The sequence below is a fragment of the Penicillium daleae genome (genome assembly GCF_028827525.1).
Source record: "Penicillium daleae strain IBT 16125 chromosome Unknown utg000005l_segment0_segment0, whole genome shotgun sequence".
NCBI classification, from domain to species: Eukaryota; Fungi; Ascomycota; class Eurotiomycetes; order Eurotiales; family Aspergillaceae; genus Penicillium; species Penicillium daleae.
This window is the reverse complement of record NW_026623153.1, coordinates 4,347,843-4,366,255: the sequence shown is the minus strand read 5'-3', so window position 1 is coordinate 4,366,255 and position 18,413 is coordinate 4,347,843. Positions and strand designations below refer to the sequence as shown.

At 50.9% G+C, this 18,413-nt stretch overlaps 8 protein-coding genes across 8 annotated transcripts; 6 read left to right on the top strand and 2 right to left on the bottom strand.

Moving 5' to 3' along the window:
- Nucleotides 1-357: 357 nt before the first annotated feature.
- N7458_005746 (uncharacterized protein) lies at nucleotides 358-1,363 on the top strand (the record flags this gene model as incomplete). The annotated part of the gene is made up of 2 exons (XM_056909128.1): nucleotides 358-495; nucleotides 605-1,363. 2 exons carry the CDS (start codon nucleotides 358-360, stop codon nucleotides 1,361-1,363), a joined length of 897 nt encoding a protein of 298 aa, XP_056767746.1.
- A 375-nt stretch (nucleotides 1,364-1,738) lies between these two features.
- On the bottom strand, nucleotides 1,739-3,173 carry N7458_005745 (uncharacterized protein; the record flags this gene model as incomplete). Its single annotated transcript, XM_056909127.1, has 3 exons — nucleotides 1,739-2,135; nucleotides 2,359-2,873; nucleotides 2,961-3,173. The coding sequence occupies 3 exons, from the start codon at nucleotides 3,171-3,173 to the stop codon at nucleotides 1,739-1,741; spliced, it is 1,125 nt and encodes a 374-aa protein (XP_056767745.1).
- Nucleotides 3,174-3,542: 369 nt separating this feature from the next.
- On the top strand, nucleotides 3,543-6,359 carry N7458_005744 (non-ribosomal peptide synthetase; the record flags this gene model as incomplete). Its single annotated transcript, XM_056909126.1, has 1 exon — nucleotides 3,543-6,359. The coding sequence occupies one exon, from the start codon at nucleotides 3,543-3,545 to the stop codon at nucleotides 6,357-6,359; it is 2,817 nt and encodes a 938-aa protein (XP_056767744.1).
- A 1,938-nt stretch (nucleotides 6,360-8,297) lies between these two features.
- On the top strand, nucleotides 8,298-9,846 carry N7458_005743 (purple acid phosphatase family protein; the record flags this gene model as incomplete). The annotated part of the gene is made up of 4 exons (XM_056909125.1): nucleotides 8,298-8,595; nucleotides 8,661-8,846; nucleotides 8,903-9,067; nucleotides 9,131-9,846. 4 exons carry the CDS (start codon nucleotides 8,298-8,300, stop codon nucleotides 9,844-9,846), a joined length of 1,365 nt encoding a protein of 454 aa, XP_056767743.1.
- A 1,335-nt stretch (nucleotides 9,847-11,181) lies between these two features.
- N7458_005742 (HSP70/90 family co-chaperone CNS1) lies at nucleotides 11,182-12,594 on the bottom strand (the record flags this gene model as incomplete). The annotated part of the gene is made up of 3 exons (XM_056909124.1): nucleotides 11,182-11,897; nucleotides 11,958-12,230; nucleotides 12,300-12,594. The coding sequence occupies 3 exons, from the start codon at nucleotides 12,592-12,594 to the stop codon at nucleotides 11,182-11,184; spliced, it is 1,284 nt and encodes a 427-aa protein (XP_056767742.1).
- Nucleotides 12,595-13,316: 722 nt separating this feature from the next.
- Nucleotides 13,317-14,572, top strand: N7458_005741 (3-isopropylmalate dehydrogenase; the record flags this gene model as incomplete). The annotated part of the gene is made up of 3 exons (XM_056909123.1): nucleotides 13,317-13,815; nucleotides 13,889-14,312; nucleotides 14,368-14,572. The coding sequence occupies 3 exons, from the start codon at nucleotides 13,317-13,319 to the stop codon at nucleotides 14,570-14,572; spliced, it is 1,128 nt and encodes a 375-aa protein (XP_056767741.1).
- Nucleotides 14,573-15,518: 946 nt separating this feature from the next.
- Nucleotides 15,519-16,214, top strand: N7458_005740 (uncharacterized protein; the record flags this gene model as incomplete). Its single annotated transcript, XM_056909122.1, has 1 exon — nucleotides 15,519-16,214. One exon carries the CDS (start codon nucleotides 15,519-15,521, stop codon nucleotides 16,212-16,214), a length of 696 nt encoding a protein of 231 aa, XP_056767740.1.
- Nucleotides 16,215-17,108: 894 nt separating this feature from the next.
- On the top strand, nucleotides 17,109-18,151 carry N7458_005739 (peroxidase; the record flags this gene model as incomplete). Its single annotated transcript, XM_056909121.1, has 2 exons — nucleotides 17,109-17,218; nucleotides 17,326-18,151. 2 exons carry the CDS (start codon nucleotides 17,109-17,111, stop codon nucleotides 18,149-18,151), a joined length of 936 nt encoding a protein of 311 aa, XP_056767739.1.
- Between the last annotated feature and the right edge of the window lie 262 nt (nucleotides 18,152-18,413).

Sequence of the window (18,413 nt, the reverse complement as noted above, 5' to 3'; positions counted from 1 at the left end):
GATCCTGGAGAGAAACCTATAAATTGAATTGACGGCTTCGCCCGTGGTGACAAGGGTGTTCTAGGAAGACTGACCCTTCGAGGATTGCGATACATTACCGATGCATTAGCAGGTGCGTTAGTGAAAAGCCCGCGGCATGGGCTAAGCTTAGCGGCCTAAGCTTCGTATGTAACGCCATCGACCCGTCGGTGTCAACACCAACCACATTTACTACACCTCCTGGATCGTGCAATTTATAAAGAACGAATATGTCTTGCCTCGTACTCGATTGATTGACCATACAGTGGACAAAGTTTATTCCTCCGTGAGATCGACGGAGTATACCTTGAAAAGACTCGGAGTCCTCTTCCAGCCAACATGTCGACTACTACCACGACAACAACCCCGGGATGGTACCAAACCAACGTCAAATCCATCGACCCCGAGGCCCAATCTCTTTTGGAAAAATATGGCGGTCTACAACCTGACGAGGTTCTTCCTCATGTCCTCGCTCTCGTAAGTTTCCCACCTTTATTTGGGGGCTGGCCCCCATCCCGATCCCCCCGAGACAATTGCTGCACATGCATTCCTTTCATCGCACTAAAATACGAGGAAAACCAATCAGCGAGATGAAGCATTCAAAATCTTCCCATACCCCTGCATCGGGCAAATGCGGTTCATAAGCTGCCACCTCTCGCGCCTCCCGTTCTATCCACGAGTCCTCGCCCGGCTTCGTTCCCAATCCGCGAGGGCGTTCCTGGATGCCGGATGCTGTGTCGGCCAGGAGCTCCGACACTTAGTGAACTGTGCCAATATTCCAGCCCAGAATCTGTATGGGTTTGATCTCGAACCGGGGTTTTTTGATCTCGGTTACAAACTTTTCCGCGATGATACTACGAAATTTCCTGCTACGCTGCTGGCAGCGGACTTGGGAATTGACGAAGCCGATTGGGAAGCATCTCCGATTGTAGAAATTATGGGCGGAAAGATTGATGTAGTATGGGCAGGCTCATTGCTGCATTTCTGGGATTATGAGGGACAGGTACAGTCAGTCCTTCGGTTAATTGGTTTGTGCCGAGATGAAGAGGGTATCATCTTGTGTGGAAGGCAAATGGGAAGTGTATTGGCAGGGGAGTATGAGTTGACCGGGTTACTGGAAAAGAAGCACTATCGACATAATGTTGAGAGTTTGAAGGGTTTGTGGTTCGATATTCAGCGACGGACCGGGCAAAAATGGGAGGTGGAGGGGGCCTTGGAATTCGGCGAGACAACTACGAAGATGCAAGGGATGAGTTTTGTGGATTCTAATGCAAGAATAATCTGGTGGTGTGCCACCAGATTGTCCTCGGGGCGCAAAGGATTCGCAGGAAAAGAGAATTTCTGAATTAGTTGGATAAAGTGCGAAGTACAGGTTGTTGAGATATACTAGCTAAGGAAAATAGCATGCACGTGTAGAAAGACAAATTGCAATTTCGTTAGACCCTTAAGGCCAGAACCAGGGTCCCATATCGTACACAAAGCGAAGGCGTCATTTGCTAGCTATTTTTTGCCCGTAATTTATATTGTCAATCGGTCTAGGTAGAAGCCTTCTGGCCAGCCTTGAATGTTTGATTTCCTGATATGTCACGGATATCGAGGGCTTCCTTCCGCGCTTGGCTGCCTCAGACAATGAGAAATCTTCAAAGACATCAAGAGAAAGTTCCAAAGGAATGGGGAGCAGCTGTATTATCCAGGAATCTGACAGGGATTGCGAGATCCTTCACCGAATATCCACATCCATTTGAACCATAATCCCCTTCATTGGCGTGGGCCCTTGTGATTCGAGCTTGGAGGTGCATTTCGCACTGGAATGGCCAATCTGCACCAATTCCGTACTACTAGATGACTCCTCCCGCTGGATTCGAGCCCAGTGCGAAGACGGGCTGTAGGGATGACTGTGGGAGACCATGCCAGTGGAGGAGTGGTTGGTCGTGCGGACTTCTCGAAAGGCCAGCCGCACGCAAGAGATAATGGGCACGGCGGTGGCGCAGACGATGGCCATGTTGAGTTGGATCACGTCGAGGAGTTCGAATGGCGCGGCGGCATAAGTGAAATCGGAGTGGAGGTTCGTGGCCAGATAGAGCACGACGACGCGGGCTACGGCCGATACGACCGATCTGGGATGAGTTAGTCTGGTGGAGTTAAACTGTGGGACTGTGGGGGCGGAAAGGGAGATTTTCCCGGAGGGGGCAATCCTTTGGCCCCCACTATCCATTGATGGAAAGATGCCCAAAAAAGCTTGCGAATCTGGGGCTTGCCCCCAGCACGCTCATGGGGTCAAGTGTGGTTGGCGGGAGCAGGGAATGCAGAGAACCGGGGGCGGAGTGCAACGCAACGTACATTAACCCAACTGAGAAAACAGTCATCAAAGCGACCTTGCGAGCCAGGGGCATTTGCAGGGTGGCGATGGTGGCAATTGGAAGGGCCATAATGGCCACGTCGGATATCAAATCCAGGATCAACGGGAGACCGTCGGCGGTTGTGGTATTGCGGCAAGTGCCGTGCAGAGTGGATATGTGGTCGAAGCGTTCCCAGTAATATTGAATCGGTACGCAGGAGAACATGTAGGAAATGGTTGAACCAATGGCCCAGAGCACAATGTATACCATGTTGACCCACCAGAAGATCCGTAACCACAACTGCTGGACGATAAACAATCGGCGATACCAGAGTAGTAAGGCAATCTTGGTGGCCAGCATGGACGGTCCATTGAAGGTAGCCGTTAGCCAGACACACAAGAAGATTGTTACGAGTGCGTGGCCCGAAGGATCCATGGCCTCGACTCGGAACAAATGATATCCAAGACCATAATGCACTGCTACTATAGTAGCTACTGAAACCACGTTGGCAAAGACCTGGATAATGGATGGATCAGTCAATAGTCATGCCATGGAAACCAAAGAAGAAGAAAGGAAAAAGACAGAAAACCATATGGAACGTACCACTGCGAGGACCAGCCAGTAGTCCTCTGCCATAACACGCTTTAAAATACGCTTTTGGGCCAAGATACGCAGCAAGACACCGAGGTTTGCCAGAATCAACATGGCAATGCTGAGGCCCAACACGACGGGTTTCACAGACTCGGACCATTCCGCTCTCTCCGTCACTGTGAGGGAATCCAAGGCAGCGGAGTCGGAGGTCATAATTTTCGACATCGTAGTGACAGTGAGGACAATAGAGACGAAAGAACAATGAGTGGGATTAGACAATGATAAATACCTCTTTAGGTGATCGGACTTGGGGCCCAGTGGCAGGGATACTATGCTAGTCCAGCATTAGTGAAACCTCGCCCGTAGAGCAAGAAATAGACATACTTTTAATCATGCTCGGAGTTGGAAGAAGAGGGGCTAAATGGAATATTAATGCAGCGTGGAAAACCTGGAGATAATGCAACCCCAACTATCCGTCTTTTCTCAAATCAATCATTCTCGCTATGTTGTCTCATTCCCTCGTAGAGCCTTCTTTGACCAATGTCGGGTTAGCGAAACAGGAGGCCCAGACAAACACTGAAGCACTACTCCCCCATGGTCCCATCCCCTGCAGCGACTAGCCTGCTAGAGCTCCTTCAGAGAGCAGCAGCGACCCAAGCAGGGATCACATTCTACAAAGCACATGGTCCTTCGGAGAGCTCCCCAGAGCAAATCTCTTACCGGCAGCTACTCGATCAAGCTTGCCGAGACGCAGCATGGCTACAGACCTCCGTGTCGGGTCTGCAGCGTGATACCGTGTTCTTGTTACATTTTGACTCACACGAGGAGAATATCCGCTGGTTCTGGGCTACTACAGTCGCAGGTTATGTACCTTGTATTGTACCTAAGTTGGCAGTGTCGAACGAAAGACGCATTGCTCAAGCAGAGCATATCCTCCGCTTGCTGGATGGTCCGGTCATCCTTACCAATGACCGCATGGCGTGTGCCTTCAAAGGTGTCGAGGCTCATCGCCTGTATCGTGTGGATGATCTTGTGCAGAAACCTACATTCCATGCTGAGACTGCCACCACCCTTCCGTCTGTGATACATAACCAACGCGATGATGACCTCGGGGCGCTGATGCTCACTTCTGGTAGCACCGGTTTCTCCAAGGCCGTGTGCCTGCGACAACCCCAGATGCTGGCCGCGGCAGCCGGTAAGGCTGCACACTGTCGAGCCACCTCTGAGGATGTGTTCCTAAGCTGGATTGCACTTGACCATGTGGTTAACCTGGTTGAGATGCATCTGCATGCCATGCTCCTAGGCGCAGACCAAATTCAGGTGGCCACCGAGGAGGTATTGAAGGAGCCGCGCCAATTCCTCGACTTGGTTGACCGGCACCGCGTCTCTCTGAGCTTTGCTCCTAACTTCTTCCTCGCCCTCCTATGCGAGCGGGTGTCCCAACCAGACTTTGTCAAGGAAGGTTCAAACTGGGACCTTTCGTGCCTGCGCTGTGTCTTCTCCGGCGGAGAGGCCACTGTCCGGCAGATGGCGGTGCAACTTACACGCGCACTGCAACCGTACGGGGCCCAACCCTTCATCCGCGCCGGGTATGGACTGACAGAGTCGTGCGCCGGTATGGTCTGGGACCTGGTTGACCACACTTTGGACGGCCTGTATGATGCTTCTGGGGAGTTCCTCTCCTGTGGCTTACCCATTCCTGGAGTGCAGATGCGTGTGGTGCGTGAGATGGATGGCATGGAGGCTGTTGCGGATGAAGAGGGCATGCTGCAGTTACGTGGTCCTGTCATGTTCAATCGGTATTATCGTGATCCGGCAGCCACAAGTGCAGCTTTCACGGCGGATGGGTGGTTCATCACCGGAGATAACGCCATTCTTGACAAGCACGGTCAGCTCTACATCACCGGACGGACCAAGGATACCCTCCTCATCAACGGGCTGACCATTTTCGCCGTGGAGGTGGAGTACGGCATTGAGCAGGCCCGAATTACAGGCCTCACGCCGAGTTACACGTTGGTCTTTGCTCACCGACCTGCCGGCGCTGTCACCGAGTCGTACTGTGTGGTGTACTCTCCCAGCTATAGCTCGGATGACGACGAAGCTCGGGCTCAGACCACCGACGCCATTGAGCGTATCGCTAGTCTCGTGGTAAACGTCAAGCCTGCCGCGATCCTCCCCCTTCCACGACAATACTTTGAAAAGACCTCCCTTGGCAAGCTCTCCCGCGCCCATTTTAGACGCCTCTTCGAGAACGGCACCTTCGACAGTGAACGAGCCTTTCATACAGCTCGCCTGCAAGCCTACCGCCAGGCCCACCGACAACCACCCTCCTCCCCAACTGAGCAAACCATCCTTGATCTGGTGTGCACGCGCCTGGCTGTCGATCCACACGATGTCAGCGTTACCACCAATTTATTCCAGCTTGGCCTCTCCTCCCTCGACTTCTATACCATCACTCAAGATCTGCATCGGAACTTTGATACCCACCTCACTCTCCCAGATCTCCTTGCCGACCCTACCATCTCCGGCCTTGCCCGCCACGTCTCGACCTCCACCAAGACCATGAATGCAGAATACGACCCGGTGGTTACCCTTCAGCCACACGGCTCCAAGACTCCGCTCTGGCTCGTTCACCCAGCCTCAGGTAACGTCCTCATCTTTACGGCCCTGGCTCGCGCCTTCCATGACCGGCCAATCTACGGCTTCCGGGCCCGCGGCACCAAACCTGGCGAAAATCTCTTCACAAGCATCACCGAGATGGCCGACACTTACGTCACTGCCCTAGTACGCACGCAGCCCCATGGCCCATATGCTCTAGCAGGATACTCGCTCGGCAGCAGCGTCACCTTTGAGATTGCCAAACGGCTAGAAGCATCTGGCGCAGAAGTCCAGTTTCTGGGAGCGTTGGATGGGCCGCCGGACATCGCCCCGCTGGTGGGACATCTAACGTGGTCGGAAGCACTGGTGATGATTGGGTACTTCTATGAGTTGATTGAGGAGAGAAGATCTATCCAACTCATGTCGGAGCTGAGGGATCAAGACCCTGAGGTAGCACTAGATGTTGTTCTTGGTGAGGCAGACCAAGAGAGAGTCAAAGTATTGGGACTGGAAAAGGAGGAGTTGACGCATGTGACCGACGTGACGGCGGGCTTTTGCCGGGCCGCAGGCGAGTATGTGCCGAGCGAAGAGATCGGATGTGTGGTAGATGTCTTCGCAGTGGAACCATTATTGACCGTAACAGATCAGAGAGAGGTTTGGGTGCGAGATTATTTGGGGAAATGGGCGAGTCTAAGCAAGTCGGGGATGGCCGTGCATCAGTGTGAGGGACGGCATGCGGATATGTTGGGACGGGAATTTGTCAATTCTCTGGCGTTGATTTTGAGGCGTGTCATGTCCGCGAGGGGAGTATAGTCGAGAATCTGTCGATATGAATTGATTATCACCGTCTAGAGGATTTATTTTCATAATCTACTTCGGTGTGAATAAATGCCCTAGAACGGTCCATAGCAGGTATTTAGTTCTGTGGTTCCTAAGGCCTGAACTATATCAATTCTGTCAGACTCCCTACTGACGAAAGATCCGTAATTATTGTTTCGAGCCCGGGATTATACTGCGAATATAGCACCGGAAACGCGTAGATGGTGGTCGACACATATCATGAACTGTCTTTAATCATGCTACCATCCAGAAAGTCAGGCGGTCCCCGATCACGTGAATATTAAGATTTCGGATGCTGCGTTGTGGCACAATTCGAGGGATGATGACGCCGGTGTTGTGGACGAAGAATAGGTAGTTAGTCGCCGTGGGTACTTGCGATAACGATAAGGCTCAGGCCGATTGTCCAAGAGAATTGACTTGCCCACACGTGACGGGGTCAAGGGCATTGCCAAAAGGGGAAATCAGTTTTCGCGTGCCTCGGGCCGTCAACTCCTATAGAAGACTTCGTCTCCACCATCGCCCTCTTCTTCTTCCTCTCTCCTCTTGAGACTTGATACGTTGAATTGATGCACCCAAAGTGGACTTTTGCTTCCTTCTCGCTTGGCTCCTAACAGTCATTGACACAATTCTTTGTTGGCCCACGAGACCGTATGCCTAAGTACCCAGCGGACGTTGCCCCAAGCGAATCCAATGGTAGATGCGGGTGTAAATCGATGGAGTTTCCATGAAGATGGATATGAGCCAATAGCAGTATACTGCGGAATATGATTCTCACCCTCTCTTACTCGGCTTTCTTACCCTGTCCATTACACACTCACCCTGCCCTGGTCACGGGACGCTAAAGCGGCGCTCACCCTGAACTTCATCTGTTCTATTCAAACTACTGAATAAAAATATTACGGCCTCCCTACTAGCCACTACCAGCAAAAACATACCGACTTGATTTCCTATGCCAGGTGGGGCTTTCCTTCCTAAGCGTGTCACTCGCGGAATCTGGTTGGTTATTGGTGTGATACCTTCCCGCGGTCTTGACCAAAGTCGTCAGGAACGTCAGGTACCGAGTAACTACGGACTGAATAGCCGTACCTTGACTATTTCCATCAATTAATTCCCTATTCCCTATCAAGATCCGGCACTTTTCGCCTATCGCTTAAATAGTGAATGAACTCCTCAGTGGGGTTCGTAAAAGGAAATTTACGCTGTAGAGTGAATACCTCAATACCAAGTTCTGTCGCCGCCACGTGGGTTACTTCTTTTTCTATTATTTTTCTACTAAGAGCCTTACCTCCGCGCAAACTTGGAACTCATTCTTGAAGATATTACTCCTGGATGCAGGGTAGTGGAGGATGTTAACCATTCAAAAATGTAGACACAACGACGCTACACCCATCACAACATATAGTCGGGTATACCGGAGTCCTCGGTCGAGTTTTTTTCCTATAGGTTTGCATTGGGACTAGATTCATTCCCATGCTCGTATGCCACTACGTTCTAGGCAGGGGTAATTTTATTTAGATTGGCGACATTAATAAATACTAACCAGTCATTGGTTTGAACCTCGAGTTCATGCAGTCTAGAACAGGGCGGTGGCGGACATAAGCTCAACTAGTCCAAACAGTTACATTACCTGATCCAAACCACGTGCACAACCACGTGCCAACGGTTGGCTGTTGATATAAACTACTTCAAGCGAGGCCGTCGACTGTCTTTTCACCGTTCTATCCGTTCCATCGGGCCTTTAAGAACATTTCACAATTGGTCTTTTGAGGCGTAGGATCCGGGGTCCCAGCACCGAATGCGGTCATGCCTCAAACCACAGGTCCATCGCTCAACCCCCCTGGTCTGGGACTGAGCTGGGAGTAGAAATTGGACCGATCATCCGCTTTTATTTCCTCTCCCTTGTGATTAACCATGCATTTCATCATGAGCAACATGAGAGCTGCGACCTTGGTGGCCTTTGCTGCCACTGCTCTGGCGGCTCCCCCTGCCAACCCAGCCCTGTGCAATGCCAAGACTGCACCGATCCAGATTCGGCTGGCTTATGCGGGTGATAATGGCATGGCCGTCAGCTGGAATACCAATGAGCAGTTGGCAAACCCTACTGTTTACTTCGGTAAAGATAATAGAAAGCTCAACCGTTTCGCCTCTTCCCATATCTCTACCACCTACCCAACCTCGGCCACCTGGAACAACCATGTTGTCATCAAGGGTCTGGAGCCCGATACGACTTATTACTATCAGCCCCAGTGCGGTAACCAGACTTATACCTTCAAGACCCCCGTCCCGCTGGTGAGCAGGTCGAGTTCAACTTCGCCATGGTCGGCGACATGGGTACCTTTGGTCCCGATGGTCTCAGCACTACCGTCGGGAAGGGTGCTTCCAACCCTCTTTTGCCCGGTCAATTGACCACCGTCCAGTCCCTGGCGGACTTCAAGAACAGCTATGAGTTCATCTGGCACGGTTCGTTGTCCCCATGCAAACAAATCTCGTCTTTTCGTTCGCTCATGTTTCTATAGTCGGTGACCTTGCCTATGCCGATGCTTGGCTCAAGGAAGAGACTAGCGGATATGTTACTCCTCTTAACGAGACCGATGGCGGTGCCGAATACGATAAGATCCTCAATGATTTCTACAGCGAGATTGAGGTTCTTTCAAGCACTCGTCCTTACATGGTTGCCGCTGGTCAGTTTACCCTTCATCACTAATCATTCTTGTCATTGCCCATATAGCTGACCCTCATTCCAGGAAACCACGAGGCCAACTGCGACAACGGAAGCAACATGGACATCTGCCCCCCTGGCCAGCTGAACTTCACTGGTTATCGCGCTCACTGGAACATGCCCTCCGCTGAGTCTGGCGGTGTGGAGAATTTCTGGTACTCCTTCGACTACGGACCGGTGCACTTCGTTACCTTCAACACCGAGACCGACTATCCCAACGCTGCTGACGAGCCTGGAGGTGAAGGAGCCGAGGATGCTGGCCCTTTCGCTCCTAGCGGCACCCAGCTTGCGTGGCTGAAGAAGGATCTCGCCTCAGTTGACCGCAAGAAGACCCCCTGGGTTGTTGCTGCTGGTCACCGCCCCTGGTATGTCAGTGCGCCTGAGTGTGTCGAGTGTCAGTCCGCTTTCGAGCCCGTCCTCTATCAGTACGGTGTGGACCTCGTACTTTCTGGCCACAAGCACTTCTATGAACGCCACGCCGCTGTCTGGAATGGTACCGCTGAAGAGATCAACGCCGACCCCACTTACCCTTGGTACATTGTCAATGGTGCTGGTGGTCACTACGATGGTCTGGACACTCCCGCCACGCCTTATGTCTCCACTTCCCGTAAGGTCGTCTCTGCCTATGGCTGGAGCTTGTTCACCGTCCATAACAGCACTCACTTGACCACTCAGTTTGTTGCTAGTGGCAACAATACCGTCCTTGATACTGCCACTTTGGTCAAGAACCGCAAGTACTAGATGGTCTCGAGCAAGGAGCTTCATCATTTTACTGAGTAAAATAATGGAATCTCACCTAGTGCTGTACCATCTTCGTTTTTATCGCTTCTAGGCAGGGCTGTATACTTAGATCTTACAGATGCATTCCGAATCTATATAATGTTGGCTAGTAAAGAATAGAGACCCAGCGTTGAAATAAAGTAATATTACTGTTAGCCAGATGTGCTGTTTAGCCAACTTTTTCTGCAGCAGGTTACTTAGTAACATGCATACTAGACTACAGAAAGATGCCCGGCGCGAACAGACAACGGAAAGTATTTTACCCTTCCCCTAAGACTTGATTTGGAAGATTAATAATAAGAAACTTGATATCGTTTATCTGTATCATCTTTCACCGTACATGTTCGTCGCGCAGATATTATAACAATGTTTGTGGTCTCTTTCTTCTGCGGAGGTCAGAATGCCGTAGCATCCTTGAGAGGAATTTGATAGGCAAAGTATACACAGTATTTTATCCTCTTCCGATTTGGTACCTGGCGATTCACTTTCTTTTTACAATGAGATTTACGATATCAAAGACTGGCTGTTGAGAGATCTTCGAGAATTAGTTTGGGCAATCTTGACTCTTGTTCCAAATCTGGCTTAACTTATTCTAAAGTTCCTACGGTCAGCCCTTTCCCCCTTGACAGGCCAACTACGCTCTCTGGTCGACTGCCTCGGCTCTTTAATTTGCACGGGGGATTCCTAGGAGTATGTAGTTCAAATTGTTAATAATCATGACTCGAATAGTTAACTAGTTAGTTAGGTAGTGGTAAGTAAGAGTGATTAACGGAGCCTGCAACGCTGATGGTCTAAAGATAGCATGAACTAGATAATTCGGATATCTGGTTCGAAAATTGCCGGGCTTAAGAGCGCTGAGCAGTGTTAGCGACTTTCGAGCTCGCTATACCGGACCCATCAGATAAATGGGAAGATGACGACTGGAATAAAGACACTTCGCGCTGGAAATGGTAGCTGAGGAGGAAGACGAATTCTTCGTTCAAATCTTTTCTATCCAGGGCTCATGATTTTGATCTATACCGAATATCAATGCATTTCTATATACAAGATGCTGTCAATAAGCAATGGGTATCAGGTATGCCCTAGCAGCATGCTTTCGGGGAGAGATGTGCCACGGAGGGCAGATCATTGTAGCATCGAGAGCGATATTAAATGATCGGAACTGGCACAGAAGCCGTTAGGACAGCTTATTTGGTCACGAGAAATTCGTCGCCATGGTAGTGGAGGAAATCGGGAATCCCGAAATGAAAAGCGTAGAGGTTTGAAGTCAGCGACACTGCGCTCAAGCTCACGAGCTCAACCTTCCTTACGGGCCTTCATCTCGGCGATAAAAGCACCAGTCTTGGAAAGCGGCACAATAAAGATTCTGACCAGCTCATCGACAATTTCAACTTTGCCACCAGAAAGAATCTGCAACAAGGGTAGCTTCTTTCCAGCCTTGATGAGACCGCCGGTGACGGTTTGCATGAAGCACTCGACATTGTTGATCGTGTACTCTTTCTTAGTGTCCCATGGAAGTGGGAAAATATACTCCAGGTGATCCACAATTGAATGCAGCTCAGAGAAACCCTTGATGAAATCAGATTGAGCATCCATCGGATACAGGAAGACGGCTGGGAATTCAACCGAACTCTCAGGCGAGAGCGGGTCAGGAACCAGACGTATCCTGGTATCTTCCATGTCTGGAGGCTGATCGGTCTTGCGGGTCCGGATCTGGCGGGCACGCAGAGCGGTGCTCAGGACGAGGTTCTGCTTGCGCGCAAGATCCTCTTCGGCCTTGCGTTTGGCAGCGACATGCTCCACTTGGGCCTTGCGATCGGCAATCTTGGAAGCAGCGGTTTGGAGCGCTTTATTTGAAGAATCAATGATCAGGCCTCGCGAGGTAGCGTCTTCGGCCTCCGCGACCCTGTCCAGCTTGAGCAGAGCCATTGCTGAGCGGTAGTAAGCCTTGACGTTTTTCGGGTTGAGCTTGATAACAGCGGCACAGTCAAGGGTGCAAGACCGGTAGTTACCTGTGAGAGGAATTCATGTAAGCAGCAATTCCGAAAAGATCGAGTTGAACGCGAACATACCAAGCTCAAGGTTGCACAGGGCCCGGTTGATGTGCGATAATTCCTCCATCTGGCGCAGAAGTTTCTCTTCTGCCTTGGGATCTTCAGGCTTGTCCCATTTGTCCTCCTTGGCGTAGATCACAGCAATACTCTTGGTGTACATCTCCTTGGCATCGATCCAGCGCTTTTCCTGCACAGCTTCATTGCCTTGTTCCTTAAAACTTTGAGCGACCTCGCCTCGAGTACCCTCGTTTTGCAGAGCTTGAAGTGCATCCAGAAGAACATTTTCGCCCTCTAAACGAAAGACAGAAGTATTAGACTTTCATTTCCAAGCGACAAGAGCGGGAGATAGGATTCACATACTTTCATCACCCGCATTCTCAATGTCCGTCATGAAAAGCGGGGTCTTGTTCATCATATCCAGCAATTCCTCCTTGGAGTGCGACTTAACCGACGCCATGGCCGGGGGCATACCAGGAGCATTAGGGTCATTGATGAGCTCCTTCAATCTCTCTTCGTTGATCGGGAACGGCGCTTCGTTGGTTGCGGCGAAGGCGTCGAAGCCAGGCTGCGGCAGATCCTGAGCGACCCGGGGAGGCGCCTCGTTGAGATTGAGCGACTCATCGAAGTCATCTGGGAGCTCCTCGATCCGCGACATGATGTTAATGAGAGGTAGTGCTGTACAGCGAACTGTGATGGTCCATGGACTTTTTTTGCGGGGATTAGAAATCGCGAATATACAAACAGTGCAAACACGAGGGGAGATGGTATGATGTAAGCCCCGCAGGCAGGTTCTAGAAGGTTTCGCAGATGAAAGGTTTGCTGTCAACGAAAGCCTTTATATGCATTCTTGAGGCTGACAGTTGGAATGCTTAATCATCCATGGATCTGAAGTCGACTGACAGTAATGTATCTTATCAAATGAATCTGAATGAACCTGGATTTCAACCTTTGTTGGTAGCATCAGTACAAGATCACGTGCACAAACGCAGCCCTAGAGAGCTCTATCTGGATACTCGACACCTTACTGCCTCAGGACAGCACTGAACTATGTCCTTAGACTAGAACCTGAAATAATCAAGACTACAGCCTATTCCCTTGACGCCAGAGAGTGATTATTCTGATATACATAGCCTATGTTGAAATATATACTAGGCGAATGATCTTCAATAGATACACCGACAGACCTCCGCATCTCGGACACCATCACGTCGGAGGACAGCCGAGAACCTTCAACCCCGCATTACTCGGTTGGAAGACCGACCCCGATATAGGAGTACATTTAAACATCAAACAGAAGGTTTTAGCTTAAAAGCTCATCTCATTCCTCGGCTTGCATCTAAACAAGAGCCCCAACAAAAAAACAAAGAGGCCGCAACCATGGCCCAAACTCACAATATCCTCGTTCTACCAGGCGACGGTATAGGCCCCGAAGTCATGACCGAAGCAGTCAAAGTGCTCAAAGCATTCGAAGGCCCTTCGCACAAATTTGAGCTCCGACAAGAGTTGATCGGTGGCTGCAGCATTGATGCAACCGGGAAATCGGTCACCGATGAAGTCAAGCAAGCAGCTCTTGCCTCGGACGCTGTTCTCTTTGCAGCCGTTGGCGGTCCCAAGTGGGATAATGCTCGACGAGGTCTAGATGGCCCCGAGGGTGGATTGCTACAGCTTCGCAAAGCGATGGATATTTATGCAAACCTGCGACCGTGCTCGTCTAGTTCCCCTAGTGCGTCGATTGCAAAGGAGTTTAGCCCTTTTCGGCATGAGGTTCTGTTCGGGCCTGAGAAGGATGGTGCAGCTGAAGGGGTGGACTTTGTAGTTGTTAGGGAGAACTGCGGTGGTGCTTACTTTGGAAGGAAAGTAGAGGATCCAACTTATGGTATGTTGGTTTGCCACTTCCTAAGGAGGTCTACACATCTTTCTGGCCTTTCGCTAATACTACTCTCTCCCAGCGATGGATGAATGGGGCTACTCTGAAGCCGAGATCCAACGAGTCACCCGTCTAGCTGCAGAAGTTGCTCTGCGTCACAACCCACCTTGGCCAGTTATTTCCCTCGATAAGGCCAATGTCCTGGCCTCCTCTCGCCTCTGGCGTCGTGTAGTCGAAACGACCATGACCACCGAGTATCCACAACTCAAGCTGGTTCACCAACTCGCTGACTCTGCCTCTTTGATCCTGGCCACTAACCCAAGATCCCTGAATGGTGTTATTCTTGCTGATAATACTTTTGGTGATATGATCTCCGACCAGGCGGGCTCGATTGTTGGGACTTTGGGTGTCCTGCCTAGTGCCAGTCTTAATGGTTTGCCTGGTGATAAGACACTTAAGACAAGGCCGTACGGGTTGTATGAGCCAACTCATGGCTCGGCTCCGACGTGAGTTTAACACTGTTACTTGTAGCAATGTATGATATACTAATCTGTTTCACAGTATTGCTGGAAAGAACATTGCTAACCCCGTCGCAATGATCTTATGTGTTGCACTGATGTTCCGGTACTCCCTGAATATGGAGAATGAAGCTAGGCGTCTGGAAGATGCAGTGCGAAAGGTCCTTGATAAGGGCTTGCGGACACCGGATCTAGGGGGCACGATGGGTACTAAGGAGCTAGGAGATGCTATTGTAGCCGAGCTATAGTTCTTTAGAAAGCTATAGATGAGCTTGCTAAGATATACCCGATAAGAAAGGTATTTTGGGCCCACTGTTGGAGACCTCAATTACCGTGGGTGTTTGCCTCTTTTGTCAGTACGCTATAAGCAACCCTATACCCCTATTAGATTTTTCCTCTTGCCTCTCCCGAAGCTGATTACCGGAACGCTTCTGGCCCTGTTCTACATCTGTTATATCAGCGCTACTCCTATGTCTTTTCTTTAACTTGAACACGTTTCTGAAATGGCCGAGCAATCTAAATATACCTACATCTTTTACCAGGCAAACAAGGACTTTCATAGTCCTGCATGGGGGAACAGATGCTGCTGAATACTACGATACTTCACCCAGTACACCAGTACTCCATAAGAGCTCCATATGGCTACGATATATGGACATCAGGTGGACGTCTGGAGGTCATGCGATATCTGATCCAGTCAGGAGCATCAGGTTCAATTCGAGGGGCAGAAGGCCACACTTCACTACATACTACGGCACGAAGCCATCTTCCATATATAGAGGTGGAACCCTATTTCAGTGCTGATTTTAATGGATAAATTATCTTCTCCAACAACCATATGCCCTATATTGGCAGTGTTCTCTTGTGGTGGTTCGAGCTTTCTAATTGAAAGCATGTCCAAAATACAGGCTGCATTAAGGTTCTTTCTACTGTCGAACAAAGAGTCGTGGAACCCGCTCAGTAAAACAATCCCCAGGAAAACAGCGACCCGGTTTGCATGCCTATCCCGATGCACCTTCCATGTTTGATTGACACCATCTCCATCCACAAACCCACAACATGAAAGCGCGTTCTGATGCCAAAGAAGAGATCCAAGAATCCCACCTGACCTAAACTCTCGTTTCTTCTTTCCTCAGCTTCTCTCCTGGGATTCTCTTCTTTCGCTAATAACCCGCACTACACATCATTTCCACTATGGTGCTCAACACCAATCCAGAACCGTCCAGCAATGACGAGTCCATGGACATGCCCGGCCCTCGCACAACCCCGGAGCCAGAGAAACCTCCCGAGAAGCCCGGTATTTTCAATTTCAACGCCAGCAACCCTCGCTTCGTCCCTGGCTACTCCGTCCTCCGCGTAGAACAAGCCAAATACACATCCGACGAGAAAGACAAGACACGGCTGGTAAACTCCATCGTCGACGACCTCATCGCCAGCATCAGCCTCATCAATCAGTACCACCAAGCCGGCATACTGAGCAACGACAACATCTTCCAATTCTCCACCATGCTGCAACACATCGACAACAACAATACAAAATTGCAAGAGCGGTGGGACGAGAAGATTGCCTACCTAAGACAAGACCGACACCAGTTACGACAGCACTACCGGGACTTGGTGCGGCAGATGGACGCCATGGGCCAGAAATATGCGGCCAGGGTCAAGGCGCTGGAGGGCCAGGTGATGGCCCTCAAGAAGCGGCTTGCCTGGGTGGAGGCAGGAGGGTTACTGCGCCTGTCACCGAGCCGCCTGAATGGCCATGTCAATCGCCGATGTGTCTCGGAGGATCTGATCAGGCGTGAGGGCCACGGTGAGCAGAAGGGGATGGCCGGGGACGATGCGGATGGTGAGTGGGAGCAAGAGAGTATCTACGGAGATGCCAAAGAATGAAATATGATGACTTGAGTGTTTTCCTTTTGTTTGATTTTCTCTTCACTTGTCATATTAATTTTGGTGGGAGTTTGATGGGAGTTGGGAGTTGCAGGTGCTCGTTTGCAAGTTACGTCGGGCTGGCCGATTGGTCGTGAATGTTTGATTATCGGGGAGAATTTCCAGTGGATGATTACTGCAGATTGGCGAGATCAAGGGTCAATAATTAGAATTCATCGATTGGGAGGAATACACTTCATAGAAAGAAAATTCTTAATCCGAGAGTACGATCGCGTGCTATGCCAGCCATCGTCCTAAGTAGTATAGATCTGTTGCACGGGTTGGCGATAAGGTCGGCTTTCAAGTTCCGAGGCAAATCAGATTCACGGCCGACGGCATTTGATCGCCGCAAAAAAAGGATACTTCACAGCTTATCGCAGGCAAAGTTAGATCCAGTCCGAAACACACCCAAACCTTGTACGGCGTATTCGTTGAAAATCATGAGAATGGCCGAGAATCGGAAGAATTCGCACGAAGGAATCAGGCCAGCCGAATCATTGCGCTGTCGAACGACCAGCAGGATCGGACGCGGTCATCGGGGATGGGAGTATTGTGACCGAGAAAGAACCTCGGCATTGTGGCCGTCGACGGGCGCGCGAATTGATTCGTTCCGGGGATCCACTTGCGGTCTTCATGTGGGATATTCAAACCTCCAGACTCGCGACCCTGTCTTTTCTCTGCGATCCCTTTTGTTTCTGCTTTCTTTCTCTCTCTCGGTGTTTCATATCTCTTGACGTCTTCATTTTTTTTTTGAAGATCCGAAAATAGTCATTTTGGTAGCAACGTTCGCGTTCTTGACCAGCATCTTTCTTTGGCCCCTTCACCACTCTTTACCCCAGACATTATCGGCCGAGAATGAGTCGCCACGGTGACTATGAGGCGGTCCGCAAGGATATCGCTGCTCAACTCCAGAAGCCCGGATACGACGATGGAAGCGCAGGTCCCGTATTTGTGCGGTTGGCATGGTATGTTGTTTTCGCTGTCCCGGTCGGCGAGGGACTTCTTCCCGACGGCTCGGGATGCCAGTAGTTAAATAGGAACGAGACATGCTAACAGCATCTCCCTTTCACAGGCACTCCGCCGGTACCTATGATGCCGAATCCGACACCGGCGGCTCCAACGGCGCCGGTATGCGCTACGAGACAGAGGGTGGCGACCCGGCCAACGCGGGTCTGCAACACGGTCGCGCATTCCTCGAGCCCATCAAGGAGAAGCACCCGTGGATCACATACTCGGACTTGTGGACATTGGCCGGCGTCGTCGCCATCAAAGAGCTGGGCGGACCCGATATCCCCTGGCAGGGTGGCCGAACCGACCTGGTCGATGACTCCAAGGTGCCACCCCGGGGCCGACTGCCCGACGGTGCCCTGGGTGCTGACCACTTGCGCTTCATCTTCAACCGCATGGGCTTCAACGACCAAGAGATCGTCGCGCTGTCTGGAGGTCACAACCTCGGTCGCTGCCACGGCGACCGCAGTGGATTCGAGGGACCCTGGGTCACAAACCCGACGCGGTTCTCCAACTCCTTCTTCAAGTTGCTGCTGCAGCTGGACTGGAAGCCCCGCAAGCTGGCCACCGGCATGACTCAGTTCGTATATGAGGATCCCGATGCGGAGGAGGACGAGGAGCCGCTCATGATGTTGCCGACCGATATGGCGCTGAAGACTGACCCGGCCTTTTTGCCATGGGTGCAGCGTTATGCCGAGGACAAGGAGCTGTTCTTCGACCACTTTGCCAAGGTCTTTGCCAAGTTGGTCGAGCTGGGTATCCGCCGTGATGCCCAGGGCAATGTGATCAACACCGACAACCAGTTGGGTGGTTACGTGTCTGCTCCTAAGAAGAGCAACGTGGCCACGGGCCCCAGCAAGGGCAAGGGTGAGCCTCGTGCTCGTCTGTAAGCGGAAGATATCTGCTTTCTGTTTGCTTTTGTTAATCCTGTGCCCCGTTTTCCTGTTGTGTTATTGCGGATGAATTCCCCTTGTGTTGATAGATCTGGCCAGTCAGTATAGAGGCTAGGCATAGACGTGTACATAGACCATAGATTATGAGTGAAAGATATTTGAGACTCCAATATCCGTGGTAGTCAGGAAGGTTAATCTTGTGAGCGGCTTGCTTGGTAAGTAGCCAGGGCACATGGCAATGCACAGGGGTTCTGTAGAT